Source organism: Drosophila mauritiana, chromosome 2R (genome assembly GCF_004382145.1).
Source record: "Drosophila mauritiana strain mau12 chromosome 2R, ASM438214v1, whole genome shotgun sequence".
NCBI lineage: Eukaryota > Metazoa > Arthropoda > Insecta > Diptera > Drosophilidae > Drosophila > Drosophila mauritiana.
In genome coordinates this window covers 13,356,404-13,375,266 of record NC_046668.1, presented here as the reverse complement: position 1 = coordinate 13,375,266, position 18,863 = coordinate 13,356,404, and the positions used below count along the sequence as shown (strand labels likewise).

The 18,863-nt window shown below is 41.5% G+C and overlaps 1 protein-coding gene across 5 annotated transcripts; it reads left to right on the top strand.

The window, feature by feature from the left end:
- The first annotated feature begins 351 nt into the window (after window positions 1-351).
- Window positions 352-18,849, top strand: LOC117138287 (atypical protein kinase C). 5 transcript variants are annotated; one of them, XM_033300263.1, is made up of 10 exons: window positions 352-609; window positions 1,424-1,697; window positions 1,758-1,878; window positions 13,900-13,950; window positions 14,334-14,419; window positions 14,483-15,439; window positions 15,499-15,693; window positions 16,508-16,623; window positions 16,724-16,850; window positions 16,910-18,849. In XM_033300263.1, exons 2-9 carry the CDS (start codon window positions 1,491-1,493, stop codon window positions 16,809-16,811), a joined length of 1,821 nt encoding a protein of 606 aa, XP_033156154.1. In that variant the 5' UTR covers window positions 352-609; window positions 1,424-1,490; the 3' UTR covers window positions 16,812-16,850; window positions 16,910-18,849. The 5 variants fall into 5 exon arrangements, with proteins under 5 accessions (XP_033156154.1, XP_033156153.1, XP_033156152.1 ...); XM_033300262.1 differs by lacking the exons at window positions 352-609; window positions 1,424-1,697; window positions 1,758-1,878 and adding exons at window positions 9,648-10,196; window positions 10,730-11,669; XM_033300261.1 differs by lacking the exons at window positions 352-609; window positions 1,424-1,697; window positions 1,758-1,878 and adding exons at window positions 9,648-10,196; window positions 10,709-11,669.
- Window positions 18,850-18,863: the final 14 nt, after the last annotated feature.

Here is an 18,863-nt window from a genome sequence, read left to right as displayed (position 1 = left end):
AAAACAAAACTTAGTGTGATCGCAGCGTGGCTGTTGGAAAATACCTCAATAATAAAACATCGATTGCACACAAAGTATTGACGTATCGATGTTTTAGTATTTTTGGGCATCTTTTCAGCTTGTGTTTTGAAGTTGAAGTTAAATTCGTCAAAAATTAATGTCTTTTGTATTTTTGCTTTAAATAGTGTTGTACGTAAAACTTTTTCATTTATCGCCGGTCATAATTGTTTTCCACCCCTAGAACCGGTGTGAAAGCTCAAAAATACCAATAATTTAAAAACGACCGCAAACAGTGTTGGTATATATGTTACATTTGAGGCATTTGCAGCACTCCCTTGTCGGTATTTTCTGTGCTGTCACTTCGCGTTCTCCGCTTTGTGCTCTCCTTCCACAACGAAATAAACGGAGAAATAGCAATGTTAGTTTTAATTCGTTTAAGCCATAACAATTAATTAAACGAGTGCGAGTCACAGTGTCTTAATTAAAATGTATGTGGCGCAGTGATTGGCTTTAATTTAAATGTTTCGTGCTGTTTGATTTGTCCCTGTGTTATATTTGTGCGGCGTTTTGTGCATACTTTTTGTGGTTAAATAAACTAAAGGAACTAGTGTGAGTCGATTACTAAGCTTAAGTTTCTAAAAAGTGTTAATGCTAAAAAAGCGGCGTCTTAATTGAAAAATGCTAATGAGTTAAAACAGGTTGGCGACTCTCCTGCTCGCTCTCGATGCCCTGCCCCCACTCTCTCTCTTTCTCGCTCATTTGTTGCACTGTTGTTGTTGCGGCCAACTGGGTACTTTTAACAGTTACCTTGGTCAATGTACGGATGCCAAGTAAGTGGAGAAAGAAGGAGAGGCGAGAAGTAAGAATAAACTAATTTGCACACTCGCTTTGGCGTGCTAATTCCACTTACTTTTCTTCTTTTATTGTTTTGTGGGCGTTTAGCATGATTCATTCGCGTTTGTTTTGTCTTATTCGTTTTATCAACGTCTCCGCATTTGGTGCAGCGCTAGCAACAACAACTACCTGTGGCATGCAGTTCGATTGGCGTCTGCGTGTGTGTGTGTGCCTCAAATGTCAAAGTTGACATTTCGTTTTGGGCGGGATTTCAAATTCGTGCGCAAAGAGAAAACGATAACAGAGAGAGAGAGAGAGCAATAGAAATTCATAAGTTCGTTTATCTATCAGATTCTGAAGTTAAAGCTACGACACTTTACAGTTAAGCTTCTACAACAAATTCTTAAAAAAGTTCAGTCACTATATAAATATAAATAATAGTTTTTAAATATAAAATATATTTTTGTATTTTAACTAACAAATATAAATTACTTTTAGTTTAATATGTTATTGTAAAATGTCTGTTAAATTTATTTTACTGTAAGCAGCTTCATTTTTAATTAGTAAATTTTTATTCTTATTTTTGCAGTTTTCTGTTATCAATCTGTTTGTCTCTGTGTGTTACGTGTTATCAAAATATTATACCCAGCTAGCAAATGCAGAAAATGCCCTCGCAAATTCTGAACGACGGCAGCAGCGTCAGCTTGAATAGCGCCAGTATGAACATGGCCAATACGCCCAATAGTATTACGGTAAAGACCGCCTACAATGGCCAGATTATTATCACCACCGTCAACAAGAATATCTCATACGAGGAGCTGTGCTACGAGATTCGCAACATTTGTCGCTTTCCTCTGGATCAGGTAAAATTTTATAAGTTATACAATTTAAAGAAGGCGTAATTCATTGAGCGTTTTGTTTAGCCATTTACCATCAAATGGGTAGATGAGGAAAACGATCCCTGCACCATATCAACGAAAATGGAATTGGACGAGGCCATAAGACTTTACGAAATGAACTTCGATTCCCAGTTAGTCATTCATGGTAAGTCTGCTAAAATTTAGAATTGCAAAGATCTGATAGAGTAATAAATAAAAGAAAGTCGAGTTATTGGTTGTGGAAAAGCTCGATTGTAATTTAAGTTCTCTTCTAAAATTGAAAACGATAAACTTATCTAATAAGGTCAGTAAAACAATGTGAGCGGAAGCAAAATTAAACCAAAGTAAGCCTACTAGTTATCTAACTAAAGATACATTATCTGCATTCACAGAATAACTCTTCTTTTTATGTTCAATTCTCCAAGTTTTGAAATGATTTACTGCTGCCGCCGCAAGGTAGGCAGCAAGTAATTAATTAGCCAATCGGCAACACAATTCGTCTTCGCTACCATAACTTAAGCAGGCAAATTTAAGCCTGATTAAACAATGCGAGCGCGTCTTGTTGGCTCAATAAAATTGAGTTTTCCCCGCGAGTTTTCCGGCTGCCTTTCTGCCTTCCCGGCATCCAAACGGCAGCGTCATCCACTCGAGTTAATAACATAAAATATTAATTAACCCGTACGAACACTCGCATGCTCGAAAAGCCCGAGTCTTGTGGCAATTGCCTTAGGCAGTCAGCGTTCTTCTACTTTTGTTCACTCTTGCCTACCTCCGACTTATTTGCATATAAATTCTGCTTGGATCTTGGCTCGACGGCATCATTTATAATTCATTATAATTAAATTGTTTGCTTCGTGTGGGTTTAAGTTTTCGCCAGCTTTTTTGGAATTTTAATTTTCCTGTTGTGCGGTTTTCGGCGATCTCACTCATGCACACGCTGATGCGAGTTTTGTGCTTAATTATGCCTGCCGCAACAACAAAAAGGTTTCACTTACCACACTCGTTCGGCGAATGACAAACACAAAACCCTTTCAGTACAGTAAATTACTAAAAAACGAGGGCCTGAGGTTAAAGCATAATAAACAAGGAATACACTCTTCTTTGGCTAAGAATGTAGGACATTTTAGTTTTATTGGGTAAGATATATAAAATAATACCTAGTAACCAAACTTGTTTTTACCATTTAATTTTAGTGAGTATTAATATCCCTTGCAAAGTGTAGTGCTTATTCGAATTTTCCAAGTTATCCATATATCCTTAACCATTCCATACCTGTGGTCATTCGGTTTTTCCGAACACCGGTCTGCAAAACAAGAAAAAAGGCAACTAACGGCCAGCAGATATGATAACTGCCAGTCGCACTAAACAAAGTTCGTAGGTGGTGTGGGGGTTTGATGGAGAGGGTGTTACAGTTTCCGCTACCCTTTTTATGCGGCTTTGTTTTTGTTCTGCGGAGCAGGCTTCCTGATATTTTGTGGCCATTCCACCTTCACATATGTACATATCTCCGAATGACAAAAAAGAACATTGTGTAGGGACAACATGTTGGTTGTTGTTTGCTGCATACCCGGTACTTTTCAAGGGGTATGCTGTATTCGTTCAAACCAAGTTCTTCATTCACCCACATTAATTTTCAAGACATATCCCAAATATTATGCTACTTAAATATTCAATTGCCTGGTAGTGGGTAGCTTACCTGTCGCAACACTTGACAGTCTCATTCTTTCTTGTTTTTATTCTTGTGTTATGTGGCCACGTGTGAAAAAATGCGGCTTAAAATGTATTAAAAGCATTCTGTGTGCGTGTGTCTTCCTGCGACTGTGAGTGTGTGCGTAAGGGAGAGGGACATTGTCAAGGTATTACGTTACCGTTACACGCACTCCTGCATATGTTAGGATGTCCTGTCTGTGTGTTTGTATGCCGAACATGTTTTCTGTTTGTGTGCTTATTGTTGTTGTGTTGATTAGTAAATGGCTGTTGGTGTGTGTGTGTTTTGAATTTCTACAAGCCCTTGTTTTGACTTCTCTGTTGTTGCTTCTCTTGTTTTTTGGTTTCTTTTTTTTTAATTTTGTTAGCAATTTTTTTTTTATGTTGGAAAGTGTGTTTCCGTACAGTTTCGCTTCACCTTCCGGCTTCATCTCCGCCCAGCAAAAACCTCTGCAGCTCCCCAAAAACAAAGCAATACAAAAAGTTAGAATCTGTAAGCTAACGGTATAATTTATGCGCCTGCAATATGGCAACGCTGTCCGGCACACACACACACACACACATATGCATATGTACATGAAAAACTTTTGTCCAGGTCCGAAGAACTTTTTTTGCAGCTCATAAGGTCGATACACAAGATGCCATTACCCAAGAGCGAGACAGCGATGGCCAGCAGAGAATAGAGGGAAAGACAGAGAAAGAGCGAGAGAGCATTTCCCCAGATGCCACAAAAAACAGCTGAGCCAAAGAGAAAGGTATTGCCATCCATTGAATCTATGATGGCAATGCTAAAGCGCCGGTCTGCGGCTTTTATTTGCGCTCTCTCTCCTCTCTCTCTCTCTCGAAAAGTAAAGTATATTCACAAGGCCAACGCTGCTGTTTGGTGCTAGGAAGAACGGGGAAGGGCAATTTTCTTTTTCTCGGACGAGGGCTGAATTTTAGTAACATCTGCCCCATTCAGTTCCGGATTATTTGGATCACCTTCATCCATCTGAACGGATCCGGTGAAATTGTAATGCAAGATTATAGATTTCTAACCTTAGAGTTTCATGTTTTCTTGCTGGAATAAGAAATTGTTATTGAAAATAATCTTTTTCATCTTCGAGAAGTTATAACAAAATAGCTTACCTAAAGTAAATTGTAGTAAAATAAAAATAATAATTTTTTTAAGAATAATTCTTTTGAGTCATTCATTAAAAACGTGTACTAAGAAACTGAAAGAACAAAACTTTTTTCTCAAAATATCTAGTTTCTTTTTCGCTCTTGCTCTTTCCTTTTCCATTCGCCGAGACTCGCTCTCAATAGCTTTCTCCATGGCTTCCGCTACTTTCTCCCCGAAAAATTTCCCTAGCATACTTCTCTGCATCGGCATTTCACTCGCGCGTTGGCCGCTCGCCTGTGTGGAAGTGCCGTGCGGATTTCGATTCGAATATATAACTCCCCGGGCCTTACAAACAAATACATAATTATAGATATATATACATATATATGTATACAAATATACATGATTTTGCACAGCTAAACGGCAAATCGAGTTTCTGCGCTGTGAATTAACAAAAGAAAGCGGAAAAATCGAAGTTGTATGTCGGAAAGGAGTACAAATCAGTGAACAACATAATTCCATATAATTATTTTCTTAAACATTTCCACTCGCTCTTCGGCAAGTCCCGAAAATCTTGCGGAAAAAATCAATTGGCCCTGTGCAATATTTTTTGACTGTTCTGCCGAAGTTGTCGTACATTTCTGATTAGTTGCCATACAATTTTCCGCTGAGAGAAGGGGCGGAAAATGGGGTGGTGGAAAGGCAATGGACGTGAATGATTAACATAATTTTGTGAATGTTTCTTTAATGAACGTTTTTTTGGGGCTGCTAATGAAGTAAGAACTTTATGAAAGAGTTACCCCAGAGATGTGAAGATGGTATTTATGGCCCTATCTCGCAAAATCAATATATTTTGCAAGATTATAATTTACCCCTTTATAAAGTATAAATAAGCAAACAAATTTTTAAGGATTGCCAAAAATGAACATTTGAGGCAAATTCATGGTTGTTAAACGAGACAATTGAATATATTAGTTTGTATTATCAAACTTTTTATTTTTATACACTTTCTTTAAGTATGAAAGCGTAAAATACAAAACGAAAATTAAGTAAAATCCCAACCACTAAGCATTTTTTTTTAATTTTAAATACCTCTGGGCATTACAACTAAAGTTATAGAACGCTTTAAAAACATACCATATCCTGTGCCTCTATCATTTTGCACTTTGACAAAGGGAAGCAACCACTATAAAAAAAAATGAAAGAATTGATTTCCATTTTTGTGGGTTCCCCTACATTTTTTTCTGCATCACGCTGTTCACTTTTTTCCCCAAATTTTTTGGCTGCTGTGCGCCAGACACTGGCAAACAAAACCACACACACTTGCAAACACATATGACGCAAAATGAGGCAGTGTGTGTGCGGGTGTGATGGTGTGCGAGAATCCCCACCCTAAACTTGACCTCAGGCATTTGCACTTCATCAAGCGCTTCTTGCATCTCGGCGACCGGTCTGGTTGCCCAAACTTGGCCCAAACCGACTATACTATATAGAGAAGATGGATCCATTTCGTATGCATACATATATATATGTAAGACATATATGCACATATACTATATATATTTATGTACATATGTATATAATATGAGTCAGTGGGCTAGGAAGAAGCTGCAGGGCGAAACAATTTCCTTTTATTCTTTGCGGAAAGCGTTTTGCTGGCCAAGCTGTCGCCCTGCCATTTAAACTTGTTCGTTTCTTTTTGGCCCGAAGGCTTTCACTCGAACCAGGTGTGTGTGTGCGCCTCCTTTTGCCAAAGTTAAATCAGCAAATTTCCACTGTTTTTTCCCCACTGTTTTTTGGGTACCCTGGGGTTCTGTTTTTGGTCTGTGTTCCTTTATTTTTTATTTTAGGTTTGCCTATGCAGCCTCTGGGAGATTCGGTACCCAGTTCGCTTGCTAGCTGGCCCCATTATGATTGTTGGGCAAATTTTAATGATGCCATTGGGCTTAATGAAATTATTGTTAGTTCAGCAAACAAGAAAGCCCATTTCGGTATGGTTCGGGGATCAGTGAGAGGGTACGGATTTGGGAGGCAGGATGGTTGGTGGGCATATATGCCTCATTTCGGATGCCTATATCATATCGGTGATGCAGCGAGAAAAAGCTTTAATTATATTGTATAAATAATTATGTTGTGTTATTAGACCACTTTGATGACCTAATGCTTAAACCTTAAGCTTCTCGAGTCAGAATCTATACATTTTATTTAAATTTGCTTAAATTGCACTTACACAAAAGTTGCAGATATTAAAGTCCTCTCTTTTGCTCACTGTTATAATATAATTTTTATCAATCCATGAAGTTTTTAATATTTATAGAATAAACTAGCGTCTTTATTCACGTTTTAAGGTACATTTCGCAGATGGGCATTCTTTCTGTGAGTTGAAACTTTATGGCATTTCCATTTTGCCGCTTTTCTCTTTTTTAAGCTGTGTGAAATTTTATATCCATTGGAGGTCGAGGTGGGCGGCAGGTGGCGGCAACTTGCCCCGCTTGACGTCACTCGGAAAAGCCAAATTGATGTTTAACTATTGATGCCTCTGGTCCGGGTATCTGGTATCTGGTGGCCCAAAGATGGTGCCGCAGTACTTCTGGCGAACATCGCCTGCTTATGTTTATCGTTATGATCCGTCTCCACAACGCTTCCTGTGCCAAAGTTCAAGAGTGGGCGGATGATTGGGGCGCTGGAATGGTCAATAATTCGGGGCGTGGCGGGCTAAATATCCAAATTTGATGGGTTTCTGATGTAAGCAGCCGTGTGCTTATTTAGGCCATTGAAATTCTTGAATGGCGCAGTAAAGAATAAACAATAGCTATTGGGAATATCTAATCAATAGCTTTTTGCTCCAAAAAATCCGATTTATTCAGATTAAACATATATTACGGCATTTTTATTAGGCCATGCAGTGAAAATATATTTAATTATCAAAAACAAATAGCAGAAAACTTAACTTAAACTTAACAAATTCAAATCAAGAAGTATAAATAGAATAGGATTTAAAGACATCTATTGTGGGCACTTTCCATATCCAGTTATTGACTAATCGGCTTAAAAACTTTAAAACAAAGCTTGTACTTTAAGCTTGTTAAATAATTTTCTTGTTTGTAAATCAGCTTTAATCTAGCTTAGAGCTGTGGGATTTTAGGACTTTGGTTATTCCAACAAAGAGGGTTTCTATGGATGGAGCCAGTAAGGGCATGGTGTAGGTGGCTGGACCGTTGGGTTGTTTGGGATGCTCTGTTCCCATCCTGGACAAACAAGCAGGCAACCAATATTCATGCTCCAATTGCAGGGAAAACAATGCCGGCGGAGTGTTTATATTTAGCAAACGCTGAAGCATAGAGCCAGTGCAAAAGAGGGGAATGGGCGACAGGGAACAGGATGAGTTGAAGGGGGCTGGCTAAATTTAATTCGAAAATGCATCGGATCCTCTTTTTGTGCAGCCCCTTCAGTCACCAGAGACTGCATCATCAGCAGATAGCGTGGAAAACAAAGAAAAAGCCGAGAAAATGAGTGCCAAACAAAGGGATCTGCTTGCCTTGTCACGACAAGGCTCTTGTGTCAAGTGGATGCTGTCCACCTAAGGACCTCGCCCCACCCCCTTTTCGACCCACTTCGACCCTCGTTAATCATGCGAATTATGCATGAAAGTGGAGTGCTTAATTTCAATTGTCTAAACAACAAGCGATTGCGATGTGACCTACCAATACACTTGAAGAAAATTTTCTGTTTACACTTGACTGCATCGGTGGGTTCGCCTTTCAGTGGAATACAGTGTGCGCTCAAGAGAATGGACGTGTTTAATCACATTATGATAGCTTGGTAGACGAACTCCTATCAGCATTACGTATTATGATTATGAGTTATCTTTTCTTTAGAAATTAAAATTTTTTTTTATTATTATTTTTTTAAATTATTTCTACTTATATTTCAAATGTTTCTATAACTACTACAAGAAAAAACAAAATCTTTTTAATGAAAACCTTCGAGTTTACTGCACAGAGTCTTCACTGTACATGGTGGAAATGTAGGAATGGCAACAGAAGATTGCATACTTAAAAGGGCGATTGCGAGCAAATTTCCCTGCGCGCGTCGACCGATTTTCGCTCTCTCTCTCTCTGGCTTTTCGTTGCTTTCTTCGGCGCTTTCTCTCCCACCTACTCAATAATTTTCGCTCGCTCTTGGCTGCCTTTCACGCCTTTGTCAATTTGCAGCAACTTGTGCGCTCGTTTGACTTGGGTTAAATTGTTTGTGATTGTCGCAGCCGTGTGTCTCTGTGTGTGTTACCAATTTCTCCAAGCGACTGTTTCTTGTGTGTGTGTGTGTGGGTGTCCTGACAGAGTTGTCAGCTGTTCGGCCTGCATTTCTCTCGGTTTCCCCGCTCGTTTCTCTCTTGTCTTTCCCATTATTACACAATTTATATATTTTTTTTAGGTGTGGTTTCTGCGGCGTCTGCAACCGGCCACGCCCATAGCCAAACGCCCACCTCCCCTCGTCCCTATCCGATATCCCCTCTTCCACCACCCACCGCCCAACGCCCTTCTCACGGCCATATCCTTGTGTGTGTCTGAGTTTTTCTTTTAATCAATCATTACGAACTGCGAGATCAGCGAAGTGGGCGGAGTGGGGGACACGCCGCCTGTCGTTTGGCTTTGAAACTTTGCATTGCATAGTTTGGTGCGCCATGTAACTGTAATTGCAACTGGGACCTTGTTCCGCTTTCCTTCGCGATTTACTTTCTCCGCCCCCCGCTGCGAGTTTCTCCCCACTGTATCCAATTTTTTATACGCTCCACTTAAGAGGGGGGTTATGCTAAGTAGAAATATTGGTGGCACTTAGTCAAGCAACGCTGGCAATGGAGTAAATCAAGTTGAAGTGAAATAAAGATTGACTTATAACGAATTATATGCGAAAAACAAATACTTCTTAAATATTACAAATCAATGCTACTTAATCTTGTAATGACCTTGATAACAAAGCAAGCTTAAAAGCAATGCACATAAAAACTCGATTTGGAGTACAACTTTCATTTATGCCTTACTAGTTCCCCCACTTGCATTTTACAGTGCGTAAGCTAATTTAATCTTGTGTTAATTAATCGCAGAATCAAGTCCAGTGCAAACAAACTTAGCAAATAAGCAAAATCAAATTCGAGCAAAATCAAAACCAAACGAAGCGATAGCTTAGTGAACTTAAACGCAATAAGCGCGACGCGAAGTGAAAAATTGTTCAAGTAAACCAAAATGGCCTGGGGCTATTGGTCCGCCACGACTGTGGATCGTGGACGATCGCCGCGCCGCCTGACGCAATGTGCACCACTTCCGGTCAACATAGTGCAGCAGGAGGAGGAGGAGGAGCAGCCCTGCCTGCCGCAACAGCACCAGCAGCAGCAGCAAACGCAGCAGCAACAGCAATCGCAGACCTGCCCCAGCACACCGTCGGCCAATCAGCAGGGCAGTGGCAACTTGTGCTACAGCCCCACCTGTCGTTCCCGCTGCTCGAGTCCTTGTCCGGGATCTCCGTGCGGCTCCATTACGCCGCCACCTCCGCCGATGCTCACGTCCTCGCAGCAGCACCTGCACTCCAATAAGAATTGCCCAGCGGCGCAGCAACTGATGACTCACCTGGATTACGCCGCTCGGAGACAATCGCTCGACCAGCTGGACAGTCCACAGGTATTCGGATCATTGGGGCTTACATCTTCATCCAGAACTCAGCTTGAAGAAAACAAATGGAGTTATTGGGGTATTTCAATGAGTATCCAAGTCCAACTTTATACTTTTATAGTTCAGATGGCTTAGTCATATTTGTAATTGTAGCCCATCAATTAAATATAGATTGCTCATTTGTACAAATTTGGTTTTTGCAACTTAGGAAAATGTATACGCCCATAGATTACTCAGTCTTTCTTTTTATAAACCTGTAATATTCATAAACTAATGACGTAATAACGAGCAGATAATTATTTCCATTGTTTACTGCCTATCTTTGGAAATTAAAGCACTTATAGATTTGTTCTTATCGTAAAACATAAATGACTGTCATGGCTTGGATACAACACTTCCTTATACCCGATCATTGTTTCAACTTCAAGCTGAGTTCGAACCAAAATTCTGGCTTAAACCCCTATCACTGACCTGGTTATCCATTCTGTTCTCATCCCATTCCGATTTCGAACATAATCCAGTCCAAGTACTTTGACATTCAGGCCAACCAGCTGTCGGACATCATGTGCCGCGGAGCGGTGGTCAGTTCCATTCAGTCGGCGAACAACACGCTGACCCGGGGCGTATCGATGCACAGCCGGAGTGGCAGTGCCCACGGGAGTCACCATGGCAGCCACCACAGTCACAGTCATCATGGCAGTGCCCACGGATCGCTGGGCTGTTTGCAGGGCGGCGTGGGAGTGGGCGTGGGCACAGGAAGTACGGGCAGCATTGGCATGATGTCGGCCGGACACATCGACACTGGTGACTACGATGTGCCGCATCCGCACCCGTATACGCATCATTATATGCAGACGACGGCATCGGTGACACCGCCACATACATCGCTCAGTCGTCCGGGATCGGCGGGTGCCGTGTGCCAGGGTCACGACTCCGGATCGGATTCCAGTCAGGGCTGCGGCGGATCCATCATGGGCGGTATGCTGGTCATGGGTCATCCGGGCCATATGGGCAGCTTGGGTCACCACAGCGCCGGCAGCGGATCGCTGGGCAGGTGCTCGAGCAGATGTCACAATACAAACACCACCACGACGGATGACTCGGGCGGTGGCAGCAGCGGCGGCGGCGGCGGAGGAGTACCGGGCACCATGAGCAGTGCTTCCATGGCGGTGGGCATGCCGGGCATGCTGATAGACTACCATCACAGTCACCACAGCGGCAGTGCCGGGAGTGGTCTGAACGGATGCGGTGGCGGTAGCATCGCGGGCGGAAGCATCGGGGGAAGGAGCAGTGTCCTGGGCACGATCCACAATGGACATGGCCATCATCATCAGCAGTATCATCACGAGTGCATCCACTACGAGCGATTGCCCATACCCGTGCCCATACCCACTGTGCCGATGGGCGTGGCAGCGTCCTCGCAGCAGATGTCACAGCACCAGCTTCAATCGGAGGAGGAGATCGAGCCGGCCTATGCGACAGGTAAATGGAATCGGCATCTTGTTGGGGGAGTTAAACAATACTCAGAATGCTATTTAAGTTCGTTGTTATTTGTTTTATTATAATTCTTTAAGTACCATTTATTTGTAAGTTCTTATCCTAAGGTATTAAGTTAAGATATAACTTCTTGTTTCGATAATTTCGTATTTGATTTTCAAGTTAAACTTAATATAATAGTATTACTTTCCATTTAGTTATGCGTGTTTCTGGCAACTAAAATGGCACATAAGCCATTATTGGAATGTCAAATCTTAATTAAAACCAAAACATTTGCAAAGTCACTGTAGAGAAACATTAAACTATTATTTATGGCTTATGTTATTTAGGCAAATGTTGGCTTTAGTTCAAATCCTGTGTGCCGGGAAGCTACTGCCTTTATGGCTTTAAAAACTCCAGGGCTAACAGAAACACTACGAATAAAGTGCCATAAATTGGTGCTTATCCATATTTATTTTTTGCAATAAACTATTGATTTTCCACCGCCAGCGTTGTACTTAATTTTATGGAATTACCAGTCCGATCTTATCGGCGAAGCCATTCGTCGCGCTCTCACTTGCTCCCAATCGGTGACAATTCAATCGGCCACTTGAGGCACTTGCTTTTATTGTTCTTTTGTTGTGGCTTTTGGTTTTGGTTTCGGTTTGGTTCTGGTTCTCGGTTTTTCTGCTCCTCGGTTTTCTCAGTTGATTCTTTTAGTTTTTTGCCCATGCTTCTTGGGCTGAAAAGTCGCGAACTCAGTTCGTAGCTGAAAGTCGCGGCGTGACGACGCTTCGCGCGTTTTCGAGAGCGTATCTCAAGTGCTTCAACTGGGCTCCAGTGACCCCTGAACTGGCCACTCATCCGAATCGGCACCCTTCCACACCACCCACCCAACAAACGAGCATCACAAAAATGATCATCTGGAGTGGCTTCTGCGAGGCGGCCCAAATATACAGCACACAAACGGCCACTTTTATGAGCGGCGGAGCATCGTGTTAGTGAAGAGTCTCATTTAAATTGCCAATTAATCAATGCGGATTCCATAAAGATCAACTAAGGGTGCAACTCATTAATGCTAACTTCAATTGTGTGACTTTGTTTAAAGTGAATACTTAAAAACACCAAACTGAGAAGCTTTTTAACTTTCCTAACCAACTCAACTCATGGCCAAAAATGGACTTTTTGATAATATATGTTGTGCGATCTCTGATACCAAACAATAATAGCACCCTTCCGCTGCGACCTTCAGATTGTTGAGCCTCACCTCCTCCCCCAGCCTTATGACTAATATTGCATATCGCGGCGATTGTTTTTAACTGTGCTTCCCCATGGCCCTACTCACTCTATGAATTGTGGCCGCCTTATCTGACCAGCAAGGCATTTACACGGCATATAAATAAGAACCGGCTAAACAAAAATAGCAAAAACAAGAGCGCAGTTCAAACAAACGGTGTGGGTCCTATCACAATTGATAAGCAAAACACTAGTTGGGAAAGAGAAAACTAAAATTCTAGGTCAATGCAAGGCATGAGGCAATGTGCGGACATGTGTGAGAATCTATCTGAATATTAACCTTGCCGACGGACAGGCGAGAATTTATTGAACCCTAGGCTCCCTGGGACGACACTTTAATTGAATTATGAATGAGCGATGAGCGATTGTTGGCGGAGAATCTATCTGATAGCTGAACAATTGGTCTCAATTGATGGCTGGTGGTCTGCCGGAAAAGCTTAATTAACATTACTCGGAAAAGAGCGAAGTATCTCCCCCGTGCTCCAGTCATAACTGTATATGTATGTGTATCGCTCGGGTTACTTCAGTAGTCAGTCCAGTATCTCCCACTCCCGCTCCATTATACTCTCTATATGGTGCGTGGCACTGAGATAAGGAACTACCAGTGTTTGGAAATCGGATTGGTTCAGTCGAGGAGTGGGTGCTGACATGTTAACAGGCCTCTCGACGCAGTACAACACGTCCATGTGGCTCGGCAAGAATCCGTTTATAAGTAAAAATCGAAAATCGCATAGCAAAATCCCCATTAAATTGATAAGCGACCAGCGCAGAAAAGATATTTACCCGATGGGCAAACTAGCCTGCCGTAAGCATGCACTGCCATTACCACAACTGGCTGACGTGACCAATATTGAATGTTTACTTTATGTTTCAAAATATAAATTAATAATATGAGTGGTGTAAAGTGGCTAACGATTCTCCATTCTCCTTTGTCTTTCAGTATTCCCCAATGTTCCTCAAGCGCCGGGATTGTCTTGCGATGGCGAAGATCGTAAGTATTTGCTAAAGTAACTGATTTTAAATATATTTAATGCAAACGATAACTGCTCGAACAGCGAACTTTGCAATATAAATAAAACGACTAGAGATTACCACTTGCTATTGATTCATCGATCGTTTGACTCATTATGCCGCTTTTCACGGCCAGTATTTTGATTTTAAACACGCGCACTTTCTTAAAAAGCGTTAAATGTTTAGGATTTTAAAAGTTAATTTAAATTGCAGTCAGAAAACTATGGTATCTGATATCGCTTTCGTTGCACATGTAATCGCTTTCTCTAAGTTGACATTTGCACATATTTGACATGTGCTGTTGTCAAAAGTGAAAAGAAAGGAAACTTTCGGCCTATTCAATTTATTGAATTTACTTTTCAGGCAGCATCTATCGACGCGGTGCTCGACGCTGGCGGAAGCTGTACCGCGTCAACGGACACATCTTCCAGGCCAAGCGTTTCAACCGGGTAAGTGATCCTATACGCTTAAAATTCTTAAAACTTAGCACTTAATACAATCTTTCGTTCCAGCGTGCTTTCTGTGCCTACTGCCAGGATCGAATCTGGGGTTTGGGCCGTCAGGGTTTCAAGTGCATCCAGTGCAAGCTGTTGGTGCACAAGAAGTGCCATAAGCTTGTGCAGAAGCACTGCACCGACCAGCCGGAGCCGCTGGTCAAGGAGCGGGCGGAGGAGTCCAGTGACCCTATACCGGTGCCTTTGCCGCCACTTCCCTACGAAGCGATGAGCGGCGGAGCCGAAGCCTGCGAGACGCACGACCATGCGCACATAGTGGCGCCACCGCCACCGGAGGATCCATTGGAGCCGGGCACTCAGCGCCAGTATTCGCTGAACGACTTCGAGCTGATACGGGTCATCGGACGCGGCAGCTATGCCAAGGTGCTAATGGTGGAGCTACGACGCACACGGCGCATCTACGCCATGAAGGTGATCAAGAAGGCGCTGGTCACCGACGACGAGGACATCGACTGGGTGCAAACGGAGAAGCATGTGTTCGAGACGGCCTCGAACCACCCGTTCCTGGTCGGATTGCACTCGTGCTTTCAGACGCCCTCGCGGCTCTTCTTTGTCATCGAGTTTGTGCGCGGTGGCGATTTGATGTACCACATGCAGCGGCAACGGCGGCTGCCCGAGGAGCACGCCCGTTTCTATGCAGCCGAGATCAGTCTGGCGTTGAATTTCCTTCACGAGAAGGGCATCATTTATCGCGATTTGAAGCTGGACAACGTACTGCTGGATCACGAGGGCCACATCAAGCTTACGGATTACGGCATGTGTAAGGAGGGCATTCGACCTGGGGACACCACCTCCACGTTCTGCGGTACACCCAACTACATTGCCCCCGAGATCCTGAGGGGCGAGGACTATGGCTTCTCGGTGGACTGGTGGGCACTAGGTGTCTTGCTCTACGAGATGTTGGCCGGCCGTAGTCCGTTCGATCTGGCAGGAGCCTCAGAGAATCCCGATCAGGTAGGTTATCATATTTATTTATTCTGAAAAATTCTAATTTATTGGTGTTTTTTGCGCAGAACACTGAGGACTATCTGTTCCAAGTGATCCTGGAGAAGACGATTCGTATACCACGCTCGCTGAGCGTTCGTGCGGCCTCTGTCTTAAAAGGTTTCCTCAACAAGAATCCCGCTGACCGTTTGGGCTGCCATCGGGAGTCCGCGTTCATGGATATCGTCAGCCATCCCTTCTTTAAGAATATGGATTGGGAATTGGTGAGTCGAAGGGCGGTTGTCTTCATATTAGCTCTGTGTGTCCTGGTGAACTTGTTTGTGATTATGATAATGAGTCAGGGTAAGAGGAACCAATAGTAATAGGTATTTGTAGTAGAAGGTGATAGAATGTGAAGAAAACCCATGTGTTACATTATAAAAAGATTAGACTGAGACCATCGTTTCCACATAGGTCAGTTGTAAAGTTACTGGTTTTATTTACTTTTGTTTATATTGCTGTTGGTATCAAGTTGGCCGATAATGAGGCAATCAATACCGAGCATTTTCTTTATTACCTTGGATATTAATGATATCTATTATTACGTATACGATTGATTGCGCGTTAAAGATAGCTCAAAAGGAGGTGCAACCGCCTTATATACCGAACATAGACACGGGAGATCCCTATGTGACAAGCAACTTTGATGTGCAATTTACCCAAGAACCGGCTGTACTAACGCCAGATGATCCGTAAGTCATACCGAGTTCCCCCCCCAAATCCGAAAGATGGCAAGTTGTGCTAGTTCTTTTCGTATTCCTTGCATGAGATAAATCCCCGTAAATCTTAGCTTAGCATCCAGACTAACGGCAGGTAAATGTTCCTATCGATCAGCCGCATTATATCATCCATTGATCCTCTCTATCTGTCTTTACTGAATCCGAATCCGAATCCGAAGTGAATTTTACCATCGTCATAATCATGCTCAAGCCGCACCGACATAATGGAGAAAAATGTTTTATGTTTGCCCATTGGCTGGGAGTTTTTCCTAATCGATTATGATTTCTACTATCCTCATGCACACCCTATATCACGCAGCTTGAGCGCAAACAGGTCACGCCACCATTCAAGCCACGCTTAGACTCAGATCGCGACCTGGCCAATTTCCCGCCCGAGTTCACCGGCGAGGCCGTACAGTTGACCCCGGATGATGAGTAAGTTGAGATCCAAGATGACCCTAACTTTTATCTATCTATTCGAACGACTTGCAACTAGTGAAATGGCTAATTCACAATGATTTTCTTTAACTCTCAGTCATGTCATTGACAATATTGATCAATCCGAGTTCGAGGGCTTTGAGTATGTGAACCCCTTGCTGATGTCCCTGGAGGATTGCGTCTGACACCACGAAATGTGCGACTTACATCCGTATAACATGCGGGTAAGTGATCCACCTAAGTATATATCCGGTTTTAAAGTAATAAGTGCCTTTCTTCTTAGCTCTACGGCGAGGATTCCAGTGATTACGATTCCGTGGCTGACGATTTGAGTCTCCTGCATTTGAACAGCGCAGCGGGAGCTGGTGGATCAGTTAGCAGCAATAACAATCTCAGCCAGCAGCAACATTATCGCCAGCAGCAGCAGCAATATCAACCCCATTCAGCATACTCACAACAGCAGCAGCAGCAGCAGCAACATCAGCAGCTGCAGCAACTTCAGCAGCATCAACACCAGCAGCAACAGCAGCAACAACTTCATCATAATGGTAACAATAACATTCATAATAATCAAATGCAAGCAAATAATAATAAAAGTCTACTGCAGCACATGTTTTGCCTTCCATTGAACTAATTAAAATAACGAATTAGAAAAAACAACAGACAACAACAATGAGCCACACAGCAACAACAAAAAGCAGAGCAACTAAGAAAATTAAAAACGATTCCAAGAATATAAATTTCATAATATACAATCTATATAATCCTTTCTCAACAACAGACACAACTTTCAAAAGCAAAGTATATTTATTATATAAAAAGCAAAGGCAAAAGCAATAGCCGAAGCAAAACAAAACAAAAACTGTCACAAGTTGCAAGTATTACACTAAACGATTACTTTACTATTTAAGCACCTAGGCAGCCAGGCGAACTTTATGCAAGCAAAAGATAAACCATTTCATAACTCAATGCAAGACTTTTCACCACGAAACTTAGGGATAACGATCCCGCGAGAATGCAACAAGAACTTTTTAAGCTAACAATACGTGCATCAGATATGAAAATATATAATTTTTAAAGGTTTAACACTACAATGGAGAAATTTCATGTTCATTCTACTAGGCAGGAACGGTGTGCGGCGGAGGAGGCCGAGTATGGGAGTATATATTTCAAGTGAATCAATCTATAATATCTAAGCATATATAAACTCTAATGTAAAATGTGTGTGTGTTAGTATTAGAGAGCAGAGCATGGTTTTTAAAGGCGACAGCAAAAGATCGACATATGCATACGTGTGTACTGTGAACAGCAATAGTTAATGAAAACGAAATACCAATTGTAACTTCGTAACTCTAATTTTTACACAGAGAAGTCGGGGGACGAGGAAATTCTCTTCAAAATGCGAACAAAAAAAACATATTTATTTATTTTATTCATTTTCTACTCTGTATTTTTAACAGCAAGCAAACACAATCCGTCTACTGGCAATATATCTTTGTTAAGTATTAAAGAAACTTTTGTTTTTAATGCATTCCACTGTACTTACAACAACAAAAAAATATATATATATTTTTTGTTTATTTGTGATGGCATATATAGTGCCAGCATCTTTTTGTAAACCACATATGAATATTACGAAAAATTATTAAAATTAGTATATATCAAAAATATCATTGTGTTGCGAAGGTAAATAAAATATTGTGTTTTTAATTGAAGCTAAAAATAAATTTCAGCAACAATGTTACTTGTTAATGTATGAAAAGCAAATAAAAGAGAACAAATTAAGCGCATATTGTTAAATTTCCAAAATACAACGCAATCTAAGAAAGTAATATTGATCAAAGTTTTTGATTAAAGAACATAGCAAGCAATCAATTTAAATGCAAAACAAACAAGACAAACTGAAAAACAATTTCAAATTGCACTTAAACGTTACCGATTTTATTAGTAACAACCGATATTCTTTAGCCTATCCCAATTATTACGTTGTTGTGTTTGATAACCAAGTTCTATGAGTAAGTTTAATTAGTATATAATGATTTTACTGAGCGTATACATCAATTTGTATCTTCTTCAACTGATGTTTCCGACTAATTTTTTAAACTGGATGCACTTTTGGCATATATTACCAGATGCTAGCAAAATGAAATTGAAAACGTAAACGATAGTTGCGTTACAATTATGCATATAAACAAAAACGAATAAAGTATTGTATAAGACAAAGTTCGACTTTTAAT

Bases quoted from the DNA above. Each gene is read 5' to 3' on its own strand.
- LOC117138287 (XM_033300261.1), top strand. From the start codon at position 9,765: ATGGCCTGGGGCTATTGGTCCGCCACGACTGTGGATCGTGGACGATCG. The intron at 13,951-14,333 runs GTAAGTATTTGC...TTTACTTTTCAG, and splicing joins GTCTTGCGATGGCGAAGATC to GCAGCATCTATCGACGCGGT. The intron at 15,440-15,498 runs GTAGGTTATCAT...TTTTTTGCGCAG, and splicing joins CCTCAGAGAATCCCGATCAG to AACACTGAGGACTATCTGTT.